At 44.2% G+C, this 26582-nt stretch overlaps 1 protein-coding gene across 1 annotated transcript in view; it reads left to right on the top strand.

The window, feature by feature from the left end:
- Positions 1-22782: 22782 nt before the first annotated feature.
- LRRC1 (leucine rich repeat containing 1) overlaps positions 22783-26582 on the top strand; it is a 128046-nt gene continuing 124246 nt past the window's right edge. The window contains exon 1 of the mRNA XM_059701377.1: positions 22783-23075. Coding sequence (XP_059557360.1) covers positions 22917-23075 — 159 coding nt within the window. The 5' untranslated portion in view covers positions 22783-22916. The remainder of the gene's footprint in view (positions 23076-26582) is intronic.

Below are 26582 nucleotides of genomic sequence, written 5' to 3'. Positions count from 1 at the left end.
AACATCTAAACCAGGTTTAAATGAGAAAAAGATGCAAAGATCTTGGAAACCCCAAAGGAGCCTGGAATCCTATGAAACAATTATTCCCTAATTTCCATAGAAACGTAGGTTTGGGAATTCAAACAATACCACATTGTAGGACATGACAACATTATAAGTAAAGGGAGCTCAGCCCTCACAGTCGGGGTGTAGCCCTGCTCCTCTGATTCCCGGTGCAGCTGCTCACCACTCGCCCTGCACTCAGGGTTCACGCCACAAGTCAAACTTCCCCAGGAAACTAACCATGGCTGGTCAGAGCCTGCTGTGCTGTCAGACTGGAAGGTGGGCCTTGGAAGGTCTGTGGTCTCTCCCCCCACCCCCCACCCCCACCCTCTTTAACTCTCTCCATGTGATAATCTCTACTTTCCAAGCACAGTTCACTCCACGTGCCCTGAAGAGCTGTGAGAAAGTTGTTTGATGCTAATGCTTTTCCCCAGTTTTGCATTTGAGATTGTTGGTGGTCATTTACCTGTGAGTAAGCAGACAATTTTACCCTGTCACAGCTTCCTCTTTTCCGCTAGATATTTGCTCACTATTCATCTGAATTCCTTTCTCCCGTTGGTTGTTTTCCAATGACATATGACATTAATTTAAAAATACTTTATTTTTTCTGATTATAAAAGCAATACCTATTCATTGTAGAAAATTTAATAAATATAGAAGAGCAGGAAGAAAAAAATTCACTCCTTATCTTACTATCCATTTTCAGGTTTTATTTTAACCCTGCAATGACATTTTGAAGCTCACTGCCTAGATTTTCCTGAGGGTCTTAGGCCTGGCCTTTTCCTCTCCCACTGTCCTTCTCCTTGCTCCCCTCCCATGTCTTCTGCCAATTCTTGACAAAAGAACAAGCAGCATACCAAAATTAAAAATTTAGGTGTCATAGATCCACAGTGAAGATATGAATTTGTCCACCAGATTTAATATTAAAGGTAAATACTAGCACTAATCATCTAAGGCAGTGGTTCTCAACCTTGGCTGCACATTAGAATCACCTGGGAATCTTTTATTTATTTATTTAATATATTTTATTGATTTTTTTTGATTTTTTTTTTTTTTACAGAGAGGAAGGGAGAGGGATAGAGAGTAAGAAACATTGATGAGGGAGAAACATCAATCAGCTGCCTCCTGCACACTCTCCACTGGCTATGTGCCAGCAAGCAAGGTACATGCCCTTGACAGGAATGGAACCTGGGACCCTTGAGTCCGCAGGCCGACGATCTGTCCACTGAGCCAAACCTGTTAGGGCTGGGAATCTTTTTTAAATCCTGATTTCTGGGCCTCATCCTCCGGAAATTCTGTTTCTTCGTTATGGAGTGGGGCCACAACATTAGTAACAAAGAAACAGAATTTCCGGAGGATGAGGCCCAGAAATCAGGATTTTAAAAAGATTCCCAGGTGATTCTAATGTGCAACCAAGGTTGAGAACCACTGATCTAAGGTATGAATTGGGTGAAGAACAGGAAAGAATCAGATTCCAGGGTTACCCAAAAAGCTCACTTTTCCCCAGCTCTACGGAGTTGACAGTTCAGATCTCTCTAGAGCAGTGGTTCTCAACCTTCCTAATGCTGCGACCCTTTAATACAGTTCCTCATGTTGTGGTGACCCCCAATTTCATTGTTACAAATTGAACATAATTAAAGCATAGTGATTAATCACAAAAACAATATGTAATTATATATGTGTTTTCCGATGGTCTTAGGTGACCCCTGTGAAAGGGCCGTTCGACCCCCAAAGGGGTCGCACCCACAGGTTGAGAACCGCTGCTCTAGAGCAAAGGCTATCTTAATCACAGGGTCCAAGTAACAATGGCATATAGAATGCAGGCAGCACTCGTGTGCCAAGCCCTATTATAACTACTTTCCACACATTTTTAATATATGTATATATTTTATTGTTGACAATATTACGATGTCCCCCATTCCCTTGTCCCCCTTCACCCAGCCCTTGCCCTACCCCAGGTCTTCACCACACTATTGTCTGTGCCCATGGGTCATGTATATATGCATATAAGTTCTTTGGTTAATCGCTTACTGACCCCTCCACCCCTCTCCTCTCTGAGATCTGTCAGTCTGTTCCATGCATCTATACCTCTGGACCTACTAAAATATGTAGCATCCTGAAAATGGGTTCTGGACCCAATTTCCAATATACATGGGGGGGTGGGTGGATCCCTACATCAACAAGCAATTCTCAAACTCTCAGCTGAGTGTCCCACAATTCAACTCAATTCTGACACTACCTAACTCAGTGGTTCTCAACCTTGGCTGCACATTAGAATCACCTGGGAATCTTTTCAAAATTCTGATTTCTGGGCCTCATCCTTCAAAAATTCTGTTTCTTTGTTACTAATGTTGTGGCCCCACCGCATAACAAAGAAACAGAATTCCTGGAGGATGAGGCCCAGAAATCAGGATTTAAAAAAGATCCCCAGGTGATTCTAATGTGTAGCCAAGGCTGAGAACCACTGACCTAACTGAAGACAGCATCACATCCACAGATTAACTTCCCGCATTTCCAACAAGCTCCTGGTGATGCCAGTGCTGCTGGCCCACAGACCAGACTTTGAGTTGAGAGGATCTAAGTGTCCTCAGCTGCGAGAGTCACTTCACTCCCACTTGGGGCTCTACCTACATCATAGTTCTTTCTCTGTCTCTGTAGCTTCTGTCACACTTCCAATCGCTTGTATCTTGCTGTTGTTGTTGTTAATCCTCACCGGAGGATATTTTTTCATTGATTTTTTTAGAGAGAGTGGAAGGGAGAGAGAGGGGGAGAGAGAGAAAGGAAAGCATGGATGTGAGAGAGACAGATTGATTGGTTGCCTCGTGGACACGCCCCACCAGGGTGGGGGATTGAACCTGCAACCCAGGCACATGACCTTGACCAGGAATCAAACCCGTGACCCTTTGGTGCAAAGGCCTATGCTCTAACCAAAGAGCCACACCAGCCAGAGCCAATTGCTTGTATCGTAATTGCAAATTCCAAAAGAGAAAATTGACTTATCTCAGGGTGGTGGAAATATAGGCACCTTTAAAACTATTCTTTTGCATCTTCTAAATGCTCATTAATGAGCTGCTATTACTTATATAATCAGGAAAATCTTATTTTTTGCTATTTGTACCTAAAAACATCATCATCTTGACTGCCTTGTATGCCATCCTGGCCAAAAATGAAAGTCCTTCAGAAACCCACTGAGCTGGAGAGAAAAACACAGATTTAGGAAGCAGGGGATAGAACCCAGGGCACTAAAGGACACAGCCTAAGGACTCGGCCAGCATCTTTGAAAGGAAATGCAGGATTCCTGAGCGCCTGCAAATTGCATGCAAACACAAAGAGTCCAGCTCTCCAGGACCAATATCTCTAACGGTTTGTAAGTCAGTGTGTCCAACTGTGAGCTATGTGGGTTCATTTTGGAAGCGAGTAGGAGAGCTTTGTCACCCCACGACTTCTTCCTGCTTTACACAAGCTTATAGCAACTCCGCTGCCTGCCATGCATGGTCTCTTGCTATATGAACACAGTTAGAAAGAGCAAGAGGCTTATCTGAGTGCACAGGCAGCTAGAATTGGCCTGTGGGTAAGTAAAGAGCCTACTAAGCTATTTCTGCAGATTTGCACTGATTACTGGCTCAGGGCTTAACCAGCACAAGGTAGTATGTTTTACCAGCCTTCTCTACTTTGCACTAAGTAACTTGGTCAGAGAAACAAGTGCCTATTGTTATATAGTGGAGTGTAGATCAAGTTTTAGTCAAAGGGGTCCTCCTCAGCCTGGGGCCTTGCCCTCCCAGCCCATCATCAGCCTTTAGTAGCAATTGCCTGGGAAACAGGAAGCAGAGTAGATGGTTATCAGGACCCAGGGCTGGGAAATCAGTGATCTTGCCTCATGGATCAGCACCTCCTGACCCCAAGTTGACCTCAGGCACAAACTGCACTTGCCTAAGGATTGATCCTAAAGCTCTCAGCCCATATTTCAGGCGTAAGGCCAACCCTCAGTGCTGTCCTTTCAAAGGTTCTGCCAGCACAACCCCAGGTTTCCTGCTGGGGGTGTTCAGGGCACACATATGCTGTTAGGAGCATCTCATGAGCTGCTGATGGTTTCAGACAGTAGAGAGGCACTGAGGACCACACTGTGTTTACTCAGCACAGGACTCATAACAACGTGTTGTAGACATGCTCCCATTGTGTAACCTGAGCCAATCGATGTATATAGATACATGCAACTTATCTATATAAAGTTTCACGTGTTCGTTTGTTTTGCTGGCATTTGCATTTTATCCTTGAAAACCTACAAACACCCAGCTGTTACTCCTTGATGTAAAAAGACTTTCTGTGGTGGCTTGAGGCTGTTTGCGTCCTTCTCCTATGCATCGCCACAATGGTTCAGAGAATTCAAACCTGAAACAAGAAGGAAAGCCAGTCAGTGTTCCTCAGGGAGGAAGGACAGAGGAGAAAGAGTGCCCACGCTTGAAGAGTGTCTTCAGGGAAATAGAAATGTCTAACGGGTAATTTTAAAATGAAGCTGTGTGATGCAAACTCCCTCTGTTGTTTCTCCCATGAGATCTTCAGTGAAGTACATGGTACTAACAGTTTATATGAATGGAAGCGTCACATATGTAAACATTTTCTGTGTTGCCTTCCATGTCCTGGTGGATGAGAAGGGAGCAGAGGGCACTCCTGGGCCCGGGAGCTGGAAGATGGGGGCCCTGGTGCACGGGTGCAGGTGGTGCACTGTTCCAAGAAGTGCTACTCACGCTGAAGTGTGGGTGAGCATTGCCCCTGAAACTGTGATGGTCTCAATCTGCACAACCATTGGTGTGGCCCTAAATTAAGGGTTAGCTGATAAGTGGATTTGCTTTCTTTTATCAATACATTTATAGAGCTTCTCCTGTGTAGATGGCTGGGATTTCATTCTTGCCTTGGAGTTTCCTATATGCTGTGGGAAGGTAAAATTAAATGCAAAGCTAGAAATGCAAAACATAGTAGATGCCAAGTGTCCCATGAGTTGTGCAGAAGGCTTCTGAGAAACACTGGGCCTATTAGGTCTCTGTAAGTAGTGTCCCAGGGTCACGTAACTGGGGATACACCCCTACACTGCCGCCTCCTCAGAGGTTCTCCATGCATATGAGCAGGTGGAAGGCTTGGGGATGGGGCTACCACAATGTAACCTGCATACCTTTTGGTAACCCAGAATTCCCCCTTCACTAGAACATAAAAACCACTCTTGTATCAATTAAACACTCCAAGAAAAGGGGGAGGTGCTGTTGAAGATACATGCTGAGGATAAGGAAGGAAGAATCACCCTGGGCTACAATTCCTGTTCAAGGGAAGCATCTCAGGGAGGCAAAGGAAGAGCGGCACAGCCTGTTGAGATAGACAGCATTCAGATGAGCAGGGGCAGGGCAGAAAGAGAATGCTAGGGAACCGTGACAGCGAGGCAGGAAGGTGGGAGCACACACACAGACACACACACATGCCCCAACACATCACACACACACACACACACACACACTCTCACTCACTCACACACACACACATCCCCCCCACACACATCTCCCCCCCACACACATCCCCCCCCACGCACACATCCCCCACCCCCCCCACACACACACATTCCTGACTCATGACTTTGGGAAGGGGCTGCGGAAAAATTGGAAGAGGTAAGTAGGAACCATCAGATTTTGAGTCTTAAATGTCAGGTGACAGCTCTAACTTTACTCTGTACATCACAATAAATACTGAAAGTTTTGCATAAGAAATGGCCATGAACCAAGCAATGTTTTACTGGCTGTTGGAGGAGAAAGACTGTATGTAGAAAGGAGCCCAGTTAGGAGGGCAGGAACAGGACGAGAAGACCTGAACTAGGGCAGTGGGAGAGGGGGTGATCTTGGCATTGAGTGGGTAGAGGCAGAGATGCTGGCACAGGACACTGTCCACAACAAAAAGCTATCCAGTGCAAAATGCTAATAGTGCCGAGGTGGGAGAACGCTGATTTTGAGGTGGAGATGGGGTAGTTTAACTCATCTTCTTGTTTCTAACCTGAAGTGCTTCATGGGTGTGTGGACTGAATTCTTGTTAAAAGCCAACAAAAATCAAAGTCACCACAGCAGCTTCTCTGACTCCATAGGAATGGGGTTGGTGGCATCAGCTGATGGCCATGTCTTCACCACTTGGGACTAGGTTGGAGCACAGAGCTTCTTATAGACAACACGCCCTGGTGAGAAATTGTCCTGATGGTACAAGAAGAAATAGACAGTCCCCCCAAAATAGCAGCCTGTGGAGATCCAAGCAGATACCTGTCACCCTGTTCCTACAACAGCTGACCCTCCTGGAGGCAACTGCGCCAGCGCTGTGTCAAAAGAACCTGGTCAGGCAAAGGCTGTGATTGCCCACAGGTTCCCTGGGCAAGAGGGGGAGAGAAAGAACTCAAATTTCCCATCACTCGGCATCTTGCTCTAACAGCACAGAGGGAGGCGGGTGTGACAGCTTTAAGCAGACGGCTGCTCTAGGTGAGCCAGGAACAGAGTGACTCCAAGGAGTTTAATGAGCCCAGAAAGGACACTTCACTTTGTTCACTAGACTGTTTTCACCAAGAATCCCTGACTGGGTGTGCAAACCTGTTTGAGTAAGATATCTTGCAGTTTCTCTTGGTTGCCTATAAATACATTGCAAAATGTACAGCTTTGTAGAATCACAATCTGTTAGAAATATGAGGACACACCCTGGCTGGGGTGGCTCAATTGGTTGAGCATCATCCCATGCACCAAGAGGTCGTGGATTCGATTTCTGGTCAGGACCTGCCTGGGTGTGTGGGCTTGCTCCCCAGTAGGGGCAGCTGATCAATGTTTCTCTATCATAGATCTTTCTCCCCCCGCCCTTTCTCTCTCTCAAATACATAAAAATATATTGAAAAAATATGAGGACATGAAGAAATCAATGGTGGATACTGTTTACTGCTACATAGGAAAGAAGAGAGAAGGGCCTGAAACAGCATACGAAATGTCAGGGACCATTAGGTCAGTGAGTGACAGGTGCGCTCCTTTCTCCCTCCACACAGGAAACACCCCGAACTATTTACTGTTGCCTCAAGGCTCTCCCAGTAGATGACAATGGACGGTGGGTAAGTTGGTCAGAATGGGGGAAATGTGTCTGGTGGGACAGAGTTTTGGGGAGAGGCACACACCTGGGAAACCAAAACCAGTACTGGTTTTCAGATACTGATTTCCAGGGTTCCCAGGGGAGCAGCCAGAGATAGGGGTTCACATGTCCCAGCCACAAGCCCCATTGCAACGCTGCCTAAATTTGGAAAGAGGCCCGAGCCGGTTTGCTCAGTGGATAGAGCGTCAGCCTTTGAACCAAAGGGTCCCAGGTTTGATTCCTGCCAAGGGCACATGCCTGTGTTGCAGGCTCAATCCCAAGTGAGGGGGTATGCAGGAGGCAGCCGATCAATGATTCTCTCTCATCATTGATGTTTCTCTCTCTCCCTCTCCCTTCCTCTCTGAAATAAATAAAGAAATACATTTTTTTTAAAAGAATAAATTTGGAAAGAGGCCCCTTCCTTAGGAGCTGTTCTGCCGTCTTCCAGAAAATTGTCATGAAATTTCATGGCTACAAGGAGCGCTATGTCGAGCTGCCCCCCTTCCCCTTCAGAGCTGTGTGACGCACAGTTTGCGAAATCGTAAAGGCAGAGCCCTGGTGACGGCATCAGTGGTCATCAGAGGCTGGAACTTACACATTCAGTGGTCCTAGGGAGGCAGGTTAGGAAGAAGCTGGGAAAGTTCCTTGGCAAGTGGAATGGGGAAACTGAGGCAGCTGAAAACTATGGCCGAGGAGTTTACATCCAGATGTAGAAGGTCACCAAGGCAGAAAGCCTCGGGTGCCTAGTTAGGGGCAGAACTGGTGGCCTTTCCTCCCCTGGCATATTGCTGGTCATGCAATTTAGACCCCCTGACTTTCCTCCCTACAGATAACACCTAGGCCTCAGTTGTGTTTCAGCTCCAGGCCCAGAAAAGCAGCAAACCCAGGAGGGTGATGCCAGGACCAGGGGCAATGACTAATGACCCCCTGCTTTGGTGCTGACCAATCAGCAGAGAACATGACCCTGAAAGAACACACCTGGAAACACTCATGAATATTCTATTGAGATCCTGATCTAAGATCTCCCCTAACTCCCAGCCTTTAAAACCCTCAAGACTGCCCCTGCTCGTTTGGCTCAGTGGATAGAGCGTTGGCCCTGGGATTGAAGGATCACAGGTTTGATTCTAGTCAAGGGCATGCACCTCGGTTCCCTCGCAGAAAAAGGATGGCACACAATAGGTTTCAGTTCGTGTTTGCTGAATGGAAGAGTGAATGGCTTCACTCATTTACTGAATGACTGTGGACCTGATGCTGTGATGACAATATGAAGGCGAATAAAATGCAGCCTTTGCTCCCTACAGAGAGAGAGTCCCATGCCAGCCTCCCTCCCTCCTCCCTGCCTCTGCTCCCAGAGGTGCTCATTTGCCTCACACACTCATTGTCTCAAAGCACACACCTGTTGTCTTTATCCCCCTCCTCTCTCCCTCCCCCACCCCTCTCTCTCCTTCCATTAACTCTTACCCAATTCATGATGGATGAGCATAAAAAGTAGTACTGGTAACTAAACATTCATTAAGAGAAAGTCAATTTTGAAGGAAGAACAATAATATTGATTGTGAACATTTATCAAGTGTTTATCATATACCTCACTCTCAGCCAAGCAATTTACATGCACTTCCTCATTCAATCAGTTTAGATAATGAAACTATGGCAGCAAGAAGTAACTTGTCTGGGTCACAGAGACAATACCTGGTCTGAACCACGTCAGTCTGATTCAGAGCCCAGGCTCTACCAGGGGGAACAGAAGGACAGCTGTTCATGGCTAATGTAACCCCACTGTGGGGTTTTCCCTCTACCCCTTCCCACACAAGCAGTGGTTCTCTTCATGTTCCTACAGCACTGTGCTCATCCCCTCCTTCTGCTCTGATCACATAAATGCCAGGTGTGTGTCTGACAGGGTGAGCTGGGTACATTTTTACTCATGACCAGCACAGGTGCTCAGTGAGCATTCTTCTCACCTCTCTCCTGTTCAGTCCCCTGATTACCTTGATTCTGACTCTTCTGTTCCCCCTTATATAGCATTCCAGCTGTTAAGTGTTACCTGTTATGGGCTGCATTCGTTATCTATTACAAATGGCCCTAAACTTTGCAGCTTGAAACAACAAACATTTATTATCTCAAAGTGTCTGTGGTTCAGGATCCAGGAAGCTTCTCTGCTGGTTCTGGTTCAGTCCCTCCTGAGACTGCAGCCAAGATGTCAGCTGGAGCTGTGGTCATCTCAAGGCTCAAGGCCGGGAGCGTCTGCTCCAGGTTCGCTCATGTGGCTGTTGACCTGCTTTAGGAGGCTGGCTTCCCAGCTGGCTCCCCAGCTGACTCATGTGGGTCTCTCCACGGGGCTGTCACAGTCTCTGGCAGCTTATTTCCCCAGAGCACACAATCCAAGAGAGAGCAGGAGAGCATCCAAGATGGAAGCCATAGACTTAAAAAAATCTTTATTGTTGAAAGTATTACATATGTCCCCCCTTTCCTTCACTGATCTCTTACACCCCGCCCCAGGTGTTCACCCTCTATTGTCTGTGTCCATGGGTTATGCATATATGCATACAAGTTCACTGGTTGATCTCTTCCCACCCACCTGCCCTCCCATGATTTCCCTTTGAGGTTTGACAGTTTGTTCAATGCTTCTCTGTCTCCGGATCTATTTTTGTTCATCAGTTTATGTTGTTTATTATATTCCACCTATGAGTGAGATCATGTGATACGTATCTTTCTCCAATTGGCTTATTTCACTTAGCATAATGCTCTCTAGGTCCATCATGCTGTTGCAAATGGTAAGAGTTTGTTCTTTTTTACAGTTGCATAGTATTCCATTGTGTAAATGTACCACAGTTTTTTAATCCACTCATCTGCTGATGGGCACTTAGGCTGTTTCCAAATCTTAGCTATCATAATGAATAAAGAGGATGTACTGTATGCATGCAATAGAATATTATTCAGTTCTGAGGAAAAAAAGAAATCCTGCCATTTGCAACAACATAGGTAGATCTTGAGGGCATTATGCTACGAGAACTAAGTTGGATAGAGAATGACCAATACTGCATGGTATCACTTATATGTGGACTTTTAAAAAAGTTCAAACTCATAGAAACAGAGAGTAGAAAGGTGGTTTCCAGGGGCTAGAGCAGGCGGGAGGGGGAACAAATAGGAAAAGGCTGGTAAAAGGGTTCAAACTTTCAGCGATAAGAGGAATAAGTTCTGAGGATGTAGTGTAAATCATGGTGACTATACTTGATAACATTGTGTTACATAATTGAAATGTGCTAAGAGAGTAGAACCTAAATGTTCTCACCAAAAATCAAAAGAGGAAGATGTGAAGTGAAATATGTGTTAATTAAGTAGATGGAAGCATCCTTTCACAATATCTTAATCACCATGATGTACACTTTAAATACCTTATAATTTTATGTGTCCATTATGCCTCAATACAGCTGAAATTTAAAAAAAAGCTTTTTAAATAACTTCACAATATTTTATTCTGACAGGGCTTAAAAGCTGTTATTTCACAATCAAGGTTGCACTGATTTCATAGATGGTGCAAACTTAACTGGAGAAATATGACATCTTTTGGGTTTATTTTATTTAACTGACTAACATACTAGTATTAAGTGGTATTTCATTGTCTAGATGGCACTGCTCATTCCCAGGAGCACAGTTCTGCTTTTTGGTATCTTTTTATTTTTATGAAGTAGGTCTTGGCCTTCAGTGAAGAACAAGTGTCCATATTGATGTAATTTATATAAAGGAACCTCGACTATAAAATGAAAGTGTTATAAGAAAAAGCTGGTCAATAGGATCTTAAATCCTTTGTGGATCAAGGTAGAAAATAAATGAAGTATCTGTCTTGACTTAAATGACTGAAAAATACATTTTGGTCAATTGAGATGATGTCTGTTAATGGTTGTTTTAAACTAGAAATCATTATGCAGATGTAAAACACTGCCCCAACCTGAGAAAGGCTGCTTGTGAACCTCCCTTAGGTATCACTCCACATGTTTCTGTTTTATTGGGGGAGGACACTGTAAAGAGGACACAGAGGCCTGGAAAATGATGGGTTGAGTGGCAGGTGCTAGTTCAAAAAATATTTTTATTGCTTTTTAGAGAGAAAGGGAGAAGGAGAGAAACACTGATGTGAGAGTGGAACATCAATCAGCTGCCTCCTGCACACCCTCACTGGGGATCAAGCCCACAACCCAGGCATGTGCCTAGAACAGGAATTGAACCCACAAGCTTTTAGTGCACTGGACAACATCCAAACAACTGAGCCGATCGGTCAGGGAAACAGATGCTAGATTTGTTTTTGTTGTTGTTAATCCTCACTTGAGGATATTTTCCCCACCTATTGATAGAGAGAGTGGAAGGGAGGGAGGAGGGAGGCAGCGAGAGAGAAAGAGAGAGAGTAACATCCATGTGAGAGAGAAACATTGGTCGGTTGCTTCTTGCATGAGTCCTGATGAGGGCCAGAGATCAAACCTGCAACCCAGGAATGTGCCCTTGACTGGGAATCAAACCCACAATCCTTTGGTCCTCGGGCCAACAGTCTAACCACTGAGCAACAGGCCAGGGATGCTAGTTTTGATTGGGCCTCTCTGGTATAATCTTTTTTATATGTTCAAATACTGTACAGCTCCATTTCTATCAATTCAATTATTTACATATTGTTTATCCGAACAGAGCACACACAGAGCAGGCTTCCTTCGGCTGGTGACTGGGAAAGGAGTATGACAGTGACTAATGCCTAATGTGTAGTTTACTGCAGTACAGGAAGATCTTTCCACAACATTAATCCACAATATTTTCAACAGCTTTTCAAGCTTGACATTTTTCATCTCTTTTGTAGAAATAAAGAAAATGAATGTTGGCGTTAATATGATTCACCCAAGAGCTCATCCCTAGTAGCGACAGAGGCAAAACTTCTATGTAAAATTATGAGGTTTTTGTTTTTTTTTACACCACCCCCACATGAGAGATAGTGTTTGGCCCATTTCCACCAAGGCAACATGTTCAATATTTGACTCATCATTCACACATTTATTGGGAGATTGAGAAAAACAGAAAAGCAGATGAAACTCAGATTGCTCATTTGTAACTTCTCTGAATAGAGAAGTAGATTACAATCTCTGTAATGTGAAATTTTGGATTGTTCACATGCCATTGCAATCTGTGTAGCTGAGTAAATCAACAGTTATAATAGAAAATGGGAAAGTGTTCTTTTCTTTCAGTAATGACTCAGAGGTTACAATCAAACAAACCTTCCCACAGATAACAATTATAATGCTGGGAAAAACATTTGAAAAAACTATCTGAAGGTGTTGGAGGGTGACCAAAAGGAGGAAGAAACTGGAGGGAGTCCATGCTTGGAAGGAGGAAATAACAGTGCGTGAGTTTTCTGTTTTTATGGCTTTGACATGCATAGCCACCATTCTTTCACTAAATCAAACAGATACAATTTAATGGGGGGGGGGGGGAGAGAGAGAGAGAGAGAGAGAGAGAGAGAGAGAGAGAGAGAGAGAGATTGGTTGATTCCCACATGCATCCCGACCTGGGATCCAACAGGAAACCTGGGATGTGCCCTGGCCAGGAATGGAACCTGCCACCTTCTGGAGTATGGGACGATTCTCCAACCAACCGAGCCACACCAGCCAGGGCTATCTGTATTTCTATATGCTCAATGCTATACTTCTCTGAATTATCTATAGATAGTTTTGTTCTCTATCAAAATATTAGCACACAAGTCTCTAATGTTAATACATTAAATATAAAAATTTTGCAGATTTCAAATATTAGCACTCAAATCTTTAATGTTAAAATTTTAAATACAAAAATTTTGTAGATTCTGGTATGTCATGCATTCTCAAAGTTAACTGTCATCTGTACAAGGCCTAAGATTCACTTTTAATTAAGTTTTAATTGACATATTTATGTATTTATCCATCATATATGGGGTTGTCTTAGTGGTTTTAATTTTATTTTTCAATTCCAGTTTACTTTTAACAGTATTTTGTATTAGTTTCAGGTGTACGCCATAGAGGTTAGACAATCATATACTTTACAAAGTGTTTCCCCCGATATTTCAAGTATTCACCTGGCACCATACATAGTTACTACAATATTATTGGCTGTATTCCCTATGCTGTACTTCATATCCCCAGGACTATTTTGTAACTACCAATAAGTACTTCTTAATCCCGTTACCTTTTCATCCGGCTCCCCAAACCCCCTTCTCTCTGGTAACCATCAGTCTGTTCTCTGTATCTATGAATCTGTTTCTATTTTGTTTGTTTATATTGTTCTTTAGATTCCACATGGAAGTGAAATCATATGGAATTTGTCTTTCTCTGTCTGGCTTATTTCCCTTAGCACAATATTCTGTAGGTCCGTCCATCCTGTCACAAATAGTACAATTTAATTCTTTTTTTATGGTTGAGGAGTATTTTATTGTATATATGTACCACACTTTATTATTCACTTGTCTATTGATGGGCACTCAGGTGGCCTCCGTAGCATGGCTATCGTAAATAACACAGCAATGAACACAGGAATGCATATATTCTTTTGAATTGGTGCTTCAGGGTTGTTTTCAGATATATACCCAGGAGTGGAATTGCTGGGCTATAAAGCAGTTCCGTTTTTAATTTTCTGAAGACCTTCCATACTGTTTTCCATGGCGGCTGTACCAATCTGCATTCCCACCAACAATGCATGAGGGTTTCCCTCTTCTCCACATCCTCACTAATACTTGTTGTTTGTGAATTTATTGATGACAGCCATTCTGACACTTAGGAAGTGATATTTCATTCTCATTTTAATTCACATTTCTCTAATGATTAGTGACATTGAGCATCTTTTCATATGTCTATTGGTCATCTGTATGTCCTCTTTGGAGAACTGTCTACTCAGGTGCTCTGCCATTTTTAAATTGATTTTTTTTTCTTTTTTTTTTAGTGTTAAGTTTTTTGAGTTCCTGGGCCACGCCAGCACAGCCAAGGGTGATCCCGAGTCAGGGGGTGAAAGGATTAAGGAAAGACAGACAAGAGAATAATAGCTGGGTCTCGGTGGGACGCTGCCTCCCTGATGAGGAGACAACGACAGCGCCCACAAGCCATGTCTTTATTTTATACCAGATGCCACGAGGTAAAGTAGGGGCGTGATCACGTTGTTTACAGCATTCTCATGAGTTCCAACCTCACTCAACTACATGCATCCGAACTCTATCACAAGGCATGTGGGGCTACGTGTTTGGACCATAGGTTCAAGCTTACAACCACAGCCGTTGGCTATGATTGTGCTGGGAGGGCCCTGCCCTCCAGCTGGGACTTGCACGTGGCAATGAGAGGACCCTGTCCTTTCATTAGTCCGAAGCTTGAACCTGGCCAAAACACCGTAACCGCACCCCACAGGTTCCTTATAAATTTTGAATATTAACCCTTTATCAGATGTTTTATTGATAAGTATATTCTCCCATTCAGTAGGTTGTCTTTTGTTTTGTTGATAAAAACTTTTTAGTTTGATGCAGTCTTATTTGTTTATTATGTTGTTTCCCTTGCCATAGGAAATATGTCAGAAAAAATACTGCTAAGAGAAATGTTAGAGATTTTACTGCCTATATTTTCTTCTAGGAGATTTATGGTTTTGAGTCTTATATTTAAGTATTTAACCCATTTTGAGTTTAAGCTTGTATATGGTGTAAGAAGGTGGTCTAGTTTTATTTTTTTTTGCATGCATCTGTCCAATTTTCCCAATACCATTTATTGAATTGACTGTCTTTACCCCATTATATGTTCTTGCCTCCTTTGTCTTATATTAATTGACCATACAGGTGTGGGTTTATTTCTGGGCTCTCTATTCTGTTCCATTGATCATGTCTGTTTTTATGCCAGTATCATTCTATTTTGATTACTATAGCCTTGTAGTTACTTTGATATAAGTAGTGTGATATCTCCAACTTGCTCTTTTTTAAAATATATTTTTAATGACTTATAGAGAGGCAGGGAGAGGGATAGAGACATAGAAACATCAATGAGAGAGAAACATATATTGGCTATCTCTGCACACCCCCCACTGGGGATCAGGCCAGAAACTCAGGCGTGTGCTCTTACCGGGAATCGAACCAGTAACATCCTGGTTCATGTGTCAATGCTCAACCATTAAGCAACACTGGCTAGACATTGTTCTTTTTTCTCAAGATTGCTGTGGCTATTCAAGGTCTTTTGTGGTTCCATGTAAATTTTTGCAATATCTGTTGTAGTTTTGTGAAAAATGCCATTGGTATTTTGATGGGAATTGTATTGAATCTATAGATTACTTTGGGTAGTATGAACATTTTAACATTATTAGTTATTCCTATCCATACACATAATATGTGTTTCCATTTATTTGTATCTTCTTTGATTTCTTTCTTCAATGTCTTATAATTTTCTGAGTAAAGGTCTTTTATGCAGATAGGGCCTTTGAAAGATGATTAGGTCATGAGGGTAGAATCCTCATGAATGGGATTAGTGTCCTCATAAAAGAGATCCTAAGATCTCCCTATTCCCCTGCAATGTGTGAGGTCACAGTGAAAAAAAGATCATCTATAAACCAGGAGAGGGTCCTCACCTGACACCAAATCTACTGGTTCCTTGATCTTGGACTTCCCAGCCTCCAGATCTATAAGAAATAAACTTCTGTTATTTCTAAGTCATCCAGTATATGCTATTTTTGTTATAGCAGACTGAATGAATTAAGACGTAAGAGTTTGATTTCATCCAAGCTAACTGTGCGCTAAAATAAAACAACAACAAAAATTAATACTCTTTGGAGTAATATAATAGAATCCAGAGATTCTATCATTTATGATGTCCAGGATACAATCCAAAATTACTGGGACTGTGAAGAGACAGGAAAATGTGACTCACAGTTAAAAGAAAAGGCACTCAAGAGGACTACATCTGAAATGACCTGGTGTTGGAATTAGCATATAAGGAGTTTAAAGCAGCTGTTATAATTATAATCAGGTATGTAAAGTAATACTCAAGGAATAAACAAAGGAAATCTCAACAGAGAATTAGAAATAATAATAATAAAAAAAGAACCAAATGAAACTTCTATAACTAAAAAATAAACTTTCTAAAATTTTATTTTATATGGGCTTAATAGTAGCCTCAGATGATAGAAGAACCAGTAAGTTGAATCTAGATCAATATATTATCCAATCTGAAGAACAGAGAAGAAAACAATGCTGGGGGGTGGAAAGCAGAGCCTCAAGTAAAGGTGAGACAATATCAAAAAGTCTAACATCTGTAAAATTGGAGTACCAAAAAGAAAAAAGAGAAAATGGAGCAAAAAATTTGAGAAATCAAGGATGAAAATATCCTGAATTTGGCGAAAGTTATGTTTTTAGGGTTGAGATTTAGTAAACCCCAATCAAGATAAATACAGATATATACTAATCAAATTGCTAAAAGCCAAAGATAAAGAGAAAATATTGAAAGCAGACAAAAGAAAATAAATGACATATCCATGAGTTAGCACGAATTTGAAATATTGCTAACTTTCATATGAAATAATGGATATGAGGAGAAAATGGATCACTTTTAGATTACTGAAAGAAAAGATTGTCAATCTAGAATTCTGTATCCACTGAAAATGTCCTCACAGAATTTAGTTGAAATAAAGACACTACAGATAGGTAGGAATGAAGAACACTGCAAATAGTAAACATTTGTGTAACTATGAGACTATTTTTCTCTTGTTTCTGTAAAATATATATAACTGTTTAAAAAATTATAAAATTGTGTTGAGGAGTTTATAACATATGTAAATGTAATATTTATAAAAACTATAACATAATGGACAAAGAGGATAGATAATTTAATGAATTGGTATATTCACTCTAAATTAACTGAAAATTTGATGAAGCATTAAATCCCTAGATCAATGTCTACAACTAGCCAATAGACAAATATGCTGTGAAAAGAAGAACAGAGGAACAAAAATCAGACGGTACAAATGGAAAACAAATTACAAAATAGTAGACTCAACCCAAATATATCATTGATTATATTAAATATTTATAGATGTTTTTGTCTTTCCCTCTCCCTTTCTCTCTCTAAAAATCAATTTAAGAAAATCTTTTAAAATGTAAATAGGCTAAACATTCCAGATAAAAAATAAGGAATGGAGGATAGAATTTTAATTTCAAAGTAACAAGAAATCAAAGAGATTTTAGGATGGTGACTTTGTTTCTTATTATAAAGTTTGTTGAATTTTAAACTAATTTACCCATGAGATTGGCTCTCGGGTTTCTTGAATGGTTTGAGTGTCCTTGCCTTACAGCAGGTATATATAATCTCTGAAACATATCCTTAAATTCAAGTTTGGAAAAGTAGAGATTGAGGTCAGAGTGCTTCTTCTCCCAGACAACTTTGGGGTGCTTAAGGAAATTTCTTCCTAGTATTCAGCATTGCATATAATAGAATTTCATTTGCCTGTTTGACTTGCATATAAATGCTCAGAGTGTTACTCAAGTGACCCTTTATAGGACGAAAAAGATCAGCCTCTCTCTGGATTTTAAAAAAATAGTACTATGATTGTAATATTTTCCTTAATAACTGCCTGTCATCCAATAAAGCTGAACCCAGGGTGTGGCATATAATGGGCAGTCAGTAAATAACAAAATATGACCTAGCCTTAGAAGTAACTTATAATTGCCTGTTGGATACATTTACTTGTATACTATTGGTTAACTTTTAAAATTAATTTTATTTACATATAAGTTTTATCTAATAATTTTAAGTGTAAAGTTTGATGAGTTTAACAAACATACACCTGTATAACCACAATCACAACCAAGATATAGAATAACTCCATTACCCCAAAACAATCTTTCCCCATTTCTCCTCAGTTCTGGCTGCAGGTACCCACTGATCTAGGTTTTGACACTTTATATTAGCTTTCATTTTCTAGAATTCATTCATATATATTCACATGGTATGTAGTCTTGTATCTGGCTTCTTTTGCTCAGCATAATGTTTTCAAGATTCATTCTAGTTGTTATACATATCAGTATGTTCCCTTTTATTGTTGTTATTCCATTGTTTTGGTATATTTTGTTTATTCATTCATCTTTTTAAAAAGATTTTTTATTGATTTTTTAGAGAGAGAGGGAGAGGAACATTGATGCGAAAGTGAAACATTTATCAGCTGCCTCCTGCATGACCCCTACTGGGGACTGAGCCCACAACCTGGGCATGTGCCCTGACTGGGAATCGAACTGGCACCCTTCGGTGCACAGGATGATGCCCAACCAACTGAGACATACCCGTGAGGGCTACTCATTCATCTTTTGAAAACTATTTGGATTATTTCCAGTGTTTAACTATTATTCACAAAATTGCTATCAACATTTGTAGAAAAGCCTTTGTATAAAGATATTTTCATTTTGTGTGTGTGTAAATACCTAAGAGTAGAATGACTAGATCATTAGGGTAGGTATATGGTTATAAGAAATTTCCAAATTGTTTTCTGAAAGTGGTTTTATCATTTTACACTTCCACTAGCAATGCATGAGTTCCAGTTGCTCTAGATCAGGGGTCCTCAAACTTTTTAAACAGGGGGCCAGTTCACCGTCCCTCAGACCGTTGGAGGGCCGGACTATAGTTTTAAAAAAACCTATGAACAAATTCCTATGCACACTGCACATATCTTATTTTGAAGTAAAAAAACAAAACGGGAACAAATACAATATTTGTATTTGCATGTGGCCTGCGGGCCGTAGTTTGAGGATCCTTGCTCTAGATCTTCAGTAACACATGAAACTGTCAATCTTTTTTTTAGTCATTCAAATGGATAGATGGTGGTGTCTCACTTTAAAATTCAGATGCTCAAATCTCTGAATCCCCATTCTGTCCCTATCTTACCAGCTATCATTCTGGACTTTCAATTTTTAAAAAAATTAATGAAAAAAATATTAATAAGAGAACATTAATTTAGCATTTATCATTCTCCTAACCTCAGAGTGTAAGCTTCATGAGGGCAAGACCTACCTGGTTCTTTGTATCTAGCACAATGCATGATACAGTGTGCACATTTACTAGTTATCTGTTGCTATGTAATAAAGTACCTCACATCTTAGCAGCTTAAAATAATAAACATTCATTTGTTTCACACAATTTCTAAGTGCTAGGAATTCAGGAACAGCCTAGTTTAGTAGTCCTGGGTTAGGGTCTATCATGAGGTTGCAGTTAAGCCACTGGCTGGTGCTATAGTCATTTGAAGGCTTGACTAGGGCTGAAGGATTGACATTTAAGATTACTCACTCACATGGCTATTTGGCAAGAGGTCTCAGTTCCTTGCTGGCTGTTGTCAGCAGTCCTCAATCCCCTGCCATGCGAACCTCTCCAATGGGCTGCGTAAAACAGGTTTCCCCAAAGTGAGTGATCCAAGAGACACAAAGATAGAAGTTGATTACACAGACCAATCAGGAGATGGGAATCGTTGGGGTGCATCCAAAAGGTTGGCTAACACAGTGTATAGTGAATACTTACTGATTGAACTAATGTGGCCTGACACTCTGCCAAGCATTTTATTTACATCATCTCATTTAACTCTGATAACAATTCATGGACCATTGTCTTCATTTGAGATTGATGAAACTCAGGCTCATAAAAGTTAAGCAACCTGTTCAATTCTGCAAAGCTATTAGGTGGCAGAGCCAAAGTTCAAAGCCAGACCTCTCTAGCCCCAAAGGCTGTGAAAAATGATTCACAATGAAAATGAATGAATTGCACTACCCCCCAAAAATAGATTTAGATGGTCTTTTAAATTTTGTTTATATTGCATATACAATACATTTGTATATGGGAAATAAACTAGAAATTATATCAACAGGGAAACCTTAACATCCTGCAGGAAGATAAAAAATTGGTTCCCTATTCTCCAGCTGACAAAGTGTTTTTCATTTTTTCCCCTCTCTTACCAGACTAATGTTTCAAATTCTTTTAAAAAATATTTGTATTGATTTCAGAGAGGAAGGGAGAGGGAGAGATAGAAAAATCAATGATGAGAGAGAATCATTGATTGGCTGCCTTCTGCACACCCCCTACTGGGAATCAAACCCGCAACCCAGGCATGTGCCCTTGACCAGAATTGAACCTGGGACCCTTCAGTCTGCAGGCAGATGCTCTATCCACTGAGCCAAACCAGCTGGGGCTGTTTCAAATTCTTGGCAGGTGCTTGGAAAAAAGGGAAGTCAAGAATTCTGCCACTGCCAAAACCGGTTTGGCTCAGTGGATAGAGCATCGGCCTGCGGACTGAAAGGTCCCAGGTTCGATTCCGGTCAAGGGCATGTACCTTGGTTGCGGGCACATTCCCAGTGGGAGATGTGCAAGAGGCAGCTGATCGATGTTTCTCTCTGTTCGATGTTTCTAACTCTCTATCTCCCTTCCTGTCTGTAAAAAAATCAATGAAATATATTAAAAAAAAAAGAATTCTGCCACTGACTTTCCAACACAGGTTTGCTGTCATACAGTGTGCATATGGCACTGTGGTAGCTGCAGGGATCTACAAAGCAAGTGAAACTGTCCCTGATGTGGGGGGGAGGGTCACAATCTCCTTGGGATTAAGGTGATAACACAAGGAAGTGTAAGTTTCACGGAGAGGCACACAGGGAATGCTTAGTGAGGTCTGAATTTTTAAAAAGACCAGCCACATCTTTAAAACACATTTATTAAAATAACTAGTGTGACCATCTCTGGAAGTCAGTTGAAGATTAAGATGAGGGAGCCTCCCTTCCTCCCTTCCTTTTTAAAGCAGTTGGAAAATTTGCAAAGACAGTGGCTTGCTTACCGTGGCAGACTCCGACTCTCAGTGAGGAACCACAGCTTTCCATTAAAGGTGGCACAAAATGGGGTTCTGGAATGCAAGAACAAGGAAGAAGAGTAGCTAAGGTTCAAAGTCCAGACAGCCTTTCCAGAGAATGAGGAATCACACAAGGACAAACAAGAGAGACTGGGGAGTGGGTAGGGCAAGGACTTTAGGGATTGCTTAGGTTTAAAGAGTTAAGGTGATACTGCTGGGGTAGGAATGCCTTCCTAGCAGAGTTGAAATGAAGAGCCCCCTCCCACTCACCCAGGGGAAACCTGTCCTGTGCACAGCTGCAACTAAGAGGAGAGTCTGTGAAGCCACCTGTGCACTGCAAAAACTTGTTTCAGGCCAACATTTACTTTGGCCACTGAGCATGCTCCACTTTCAGACTTCTGCAGAAGTGCAGATTCTGTGGCTCTAGATTTTATCTTTAGCAGCTGGAGGCGGGCAGTGGGGGTGGCAGAGGCCACAGGTGGAATCTGGTGTTTGAGTACACTCCAAGGGGAAAGTGTGAGGACTAGGGGGCAGCTGGAAGGGGAGTCACACATCTATCAATGTGATTGGCTTTGACCTGGTGGGCAACCCTCTAGGAAGGAGCCTGTTAGGTGATTCGCAGATAGTGAGTGCGATACAAAGAGTTATAGGAGCAGTGGGGGCAATTCAGGATTCTGGCCCTTGTCCTTGGGTATGAATCCGGGTCAAAAGAATAGTCATTATTATCTGTTCTGTACGGGTTCTCCCAGCTACTCCTTCTTGGGTTGCAAATGACCTTTTGCAAGGGTGTCGGTGCAAACAACAGGAGCCGGGAGGATGGTCCCCAGGCAGTCCCCGCGCGACCTGCACCACCTCCCCCGCTTGTCCCTCTACACCAGTCCAGACCAGTCGCCGCGGGCCAAACATCTGGCCAGGCAGAACAGGCTCAGAAACTCACCTTTGCCAGCTCACTTGGACATTTGGGCTCCTGATGGGATGCACCCACACCTATGAGAATCCCGCGGACTCTCCCTCCTCTGCCTTTGGGGGCATGGGGATTTCTTTTTACTATGTCTGTGAACAATGGTTACTGAAGATGTGCTCCCAGGTTACACAGCCTGCAGGCGGTGCCCGCGGGCCAGAAGGCAAGGCAAGGGCCCGGGTTCCGTGCAGGACGCACACGCTGGGGCTTCTGTGCACAGCGAGCGCACACGTGGCTAAGAAAGCAGCAGTCAGGGCGGCGGAGACCCCCTCACAACCGCGCCGCACCCCGGACTCGGGGCGCCCGCTGCGCGCACGGTGCGCTTCGGGGCGGTCCTGCCTGACCCCGGAAGAGAAAGTTGTTTTGGGGAAGGGGAGCGCTCGGGGAGAGGAGAGCGAGTTAAGTAAAACTAAAAATCAAAGTTGTTCTGCTCCGCTCGGGCTGCCTCTCCCCCGCCTCATCTTTGCACTAGTCTCCTGTGCAGCCTGGCTTCCTCAGGGGGCTCGATGCTCCCCAAGTCAGGGTCCAAGTAGGGGCGGGGGGACCCTGAGCGCCGGGTCCGCAGGTCCCACGACCCTCCCCGGATCCGGTCGCCGGGAAAACCCGGCGCGGAGCATCCCCGGGCGGGGAAACGCCCTGGGCGCGCGCCCACTGGCGCGCATGCTCCGTCGCGCGGAGGCGGCGAGTAGGAAGCTCTGCGCGGCGGCGGCGGCGGCGAGACTGGAGGGTGGGAGGGGACGCACCGGCTGGCGGGCGGGGGCGCTGGGACGGGGCTGTGGCTCCCGCCCGAGGTTCCTGGGAGCGTTTCAGGCCGCGAAGGTCCGCGCGAGGAGCCAGAGAGCACGGGGGCCAACGAGCGCGGAGAGGGCAGCGGGCGGAGCGGAGCCGCCGGGCGGAGCGGGCTCGGAGCCCGGGTGTCCGCGGCTCGGGACCCGGCGGCGGGGCGGCGATGTTCCACTGCATCCCCCTGTGGCGGTGCAACCGTCATGTGGAGACCATCGACAAGCGCCACTGCTCGCTGGTCTACGTCCCCGAGGAGATCTACCGCTACGCCCGCAGCCTGGAGGAGCTCTTGCTGGACGCCAACCAGCTCCGCGAGCTGCCCGAGGTGAGTGTCCGGCCTCACCTGAGCGCCGCCCGGGGAGCGCGGCCAAGCCAGCCTCGCCGCCTCCTCTCCCTCCTCTGTCCCCTCCGCGCTCCGCTCGTCCGCCTTCCCACCTCCGGACCCGGCCGGCAGGTTCCTCAGGAACTACCTCTACCTGCATTCACCTGCTTCTTTTCCGTGTACCCCCCTCCGCCAGCCCCCACAAAAGTTTCCTTTCATTTCATACAGAGCGACCTGATGTCTTCCTAGTCCCTAGAGCTTGTGCGGTTCGGGGACAACATTCTGATGAGTTTAGATACACACACGTCCAGGTACTAACGAACAGCTGGCACCTTTGCCCGGGCAGGTGAGGCGCCAGGTGGCTCGGGCTGTTTCCTGCTGGAAGGACCGAGCACGGCATCCCGCTCCCCCGGCCGGGACCCTCGCCCCGCATCTCCCGACCACCGGCCCGGGGAGTGCCTCCCCCTTGGCGAGGGCAGGTGCTGGCGAAAGTGGACAGCGCGCTCCTGAGCCTCTTTATCTCGGCATCTTGCGAGAGGAATGTGCCCGGGCCTTATCGTCGCGGATCGTGCTTGGAAGAGCTGTAGCTTGGCTGGCCTACCTTGGCCCCAGGAGGTTTAGGGGTCGGGGTCGGGGCGGGGGGGCAGGAGGAGAGCGGCGCCGGGGGAGCTGAGGGCAGGTGCCCAGGTGCTCGCCTCTCGGACCTGTCTGCGTGGACCTGTCGTGTGGCAGCAGCCGCGGGGAGCGAGCGTCAGCAGAGCCTCAGCCCCTCGCTGCAGCCGCGCTCAGCCTCCTGACTTGTGCCCCAGCAGCGATGCGTTACCTTCAGAGTTGCTTACATAAATTCATCAGCATGCTGCGGCGGATGGTGCCTTAATGGAGGGTCGGACTGCAAACTTTTAACCTCCGAGCTTGCCTCGGGAACTTGGCTAGAGTCACCCTTCAGGAGGAAGGTACCCCAATTCCAGGGGTGTGCAATGCAGGAAGTCAGAGTGCAATCACTCAAAGGTGTGCAGGAAGTAGGAAGGCTCCTGGGAGTCCGGAGAGCACCCGAAGGCCTGAGCGCTGGGACGCTGATAACTTGCTTGTCCCTTAGTTAACACAAAGCCAAGACCTTGTCACAGACACAACTCGCTAGTGGAATCTTCTGGCTTGTTAGAATGACCCGATATGGTCTCCAGCGCTGACAGAGTGTTTGAAAAAACAGAACTGTGTGTGTGTGTGTTTTCTCAATATTTCAAGTGTTATTCTTCTTGGATTAATTTTCCCTTGGTTGGCGTAGAATTGATTGGAGGCTTTGCGCTGTGTAATCACAGGGATTATCCTCGCTAGGATCTTTGCAAAGCCCCCCCCCCCCCCCCAGCTTTATTTAGCTTAGAAGCCCAAGAGCCATCCAGTTCCCTCAGGCATTTATTATTTTGCAGGCTCTTTCAAACACATGCTTTTGTCTAGCCTCTAGCTTTCTGAAATTTGATGTAGAAGTCATTAGCTCACTTACTGCCTTAAGTTGTAGTAAATTTTAAGTGTTGCATCGCCAGAAATATAGCATATGTAATTTGATACTTTTCAAGGGCTTCAGAATAAAGTTATTAAAGTAGGAGTGAAAATCTGTTCAGCTAGAAATGTTTCGGTGCTCTTTGTGGTGTTTTTGTTTGTTCGTTTTCTTTTGCAAAACTGGGAAATTTCCTTGGACTAGATTGGCTTTTCATTCCCTGCTGCAAAGGTTGTGGGTTTTCCTGTAATGTCGGGGATTTCAGCTTGGTATGGGAATTATGGGTTTTGGAAATGTCAGGTATTTCTCCTGATCCTAAATGGAAACTTCTGAGAAACTCAAAATGCAGTCTGATAGAACTCTGTAAAAATAGTATATAAACATGCTTTTCAAAGGTTCAAGATGGTCTTGCTTACGGGTAATTCTCTCTCTTACAGCTCTTAAAGTAGTTTTATAGTTTTTAGGTGGTGTAAAATCTATTTCTCCTTGACTTATTGTATGTCTGGGTGCCTGGGGCGTACAAGCCAGATACTCTCATTCTGAGTTCAAGTCTTTCCTTGGGCCATCTGATCTTTTACCTCTGAGACCTGGATGACTCATCAGCAGGGCTCACTGCGGTCCCTGCCCCCCCCCCCCAACCTCTGTCTCCTTACCTGCCACATCTCCAGTGCGCCTCTCTTTCTGACAGACCTCCAAGGTCCTTGTGGTGGTGGCCATCCTGGCTGTATGCTCTCTCTGTTTGAAAGCACAAAGGGGAATCCTGCACCCCCTACCTCAACAGCAGAGATACACACACTCTCCAGACTTCAGCTTAATGAAAAGCATCTCCTCTCCACTGAAAGGCCCGCCAACCCTGGTTTGCACCTCCAACCTCCTCATTTTATAAATTGAGACTCAGAATTGAAGTGACTTTTTCAGGTTTATCTGGGTGGTTAGATACAGAGTCGCTGGTCATCCTCCTGTACATGTGTCCACCAACTATATTAGCCTTGCAGGAATCTGGCCTCACACCCATCAGACTTTCATTTATCTAGCCCCTCCTGCTTTACCCATTTCACTAAACCTGGGCCTCAGTCAAACATTTATTGACCCTTCATTATCTGTTAGTGGCTGGGAACACAGAGATTAATGGAGATATGGTTCCTACAAACTGTTCACAGCTTTGTGGGGAGACAGATGTAACTGTGGGGTGGAGCAGGCACCACAGTTATCAAACTTGATGGTTACTGATCTCATGGAACCTTTGCTGAACCTGCACCAGCCGTCCTCAGCAGTGGTTCCCCCTGGTGATCGCAAGACTCTTCTGTAGGGAAGGTTGAGAACACTCTTCTTTGGCCTGGCCCCAGTTGGATGATGGTCTCACCTTTCCCATCCTCCTACTTCTCTCCACCTCCCCGAAGCTTGATCCCTTTGGGATGTGTATTAACAGAGATAGTCAGACTTGAACCTCCTTGAGGTGCCCACATGTTTTTGCTTACCCTTGTGAGCACAGAGCCCAGCACCCAGTAGGTACTGCTTAATAAACAGCTGTCCATCTGTTGGAATGAATGTGGCTGAGTCTGATACAAATCTTCCTCCTCCTCTTCTTGCTCTTCCCTAAAACATATCACCACTCCAGCATCTATGTTTTTCTGATATACTCAGAAAATATTCAAGTTGGAAGCGGCTTCAGAAGTTAAGATTGTGTGGTAGTGACATTGTTTTGTCTTTCTCTGGACCCCTCTGTACTTCCTTCGTGTGTTTGACATCCCCCCCCCCCCCCCCCGCCTCAGTGTGCACTGATTCTCGAATACCTTCAAATATGTGTGTTTTACTGTCATCTCTCTAGCACCAGTACATGTACCTAGTCTAATAGGCAGCAGAATTTTCAGTGAATGCTTTCAAGCCTTTATAACATAAAAACTGGTTTCATCTTGGCGCCTCCTTTTAGAGTTCATCTAGAGTTCTTTCCATGGTTGCCAGATGACATTATTTCAAACACCTGCCCCTTCCCATCTTCTTTCTCATATTCTGCTTAA

Source organism: Myotis daubentonii, chromosome 6 (assembly GCF_963259705.1).
Source record: "Myotis daubentonii chromosome 6, mMyoDau2.1, whole genome shotgun sequence".
Taxonomy (NCBI): Eukaryota; Metazoa; Chordata; class Mammalia; order Chiroptera; family Vespertilionidae; genus Myotis; species Myotis daubentonii.
Note: the sequence above shows the minus strand (reverse complement) of the source record. Positions and strands in the feature narration are given on the sequence as shown.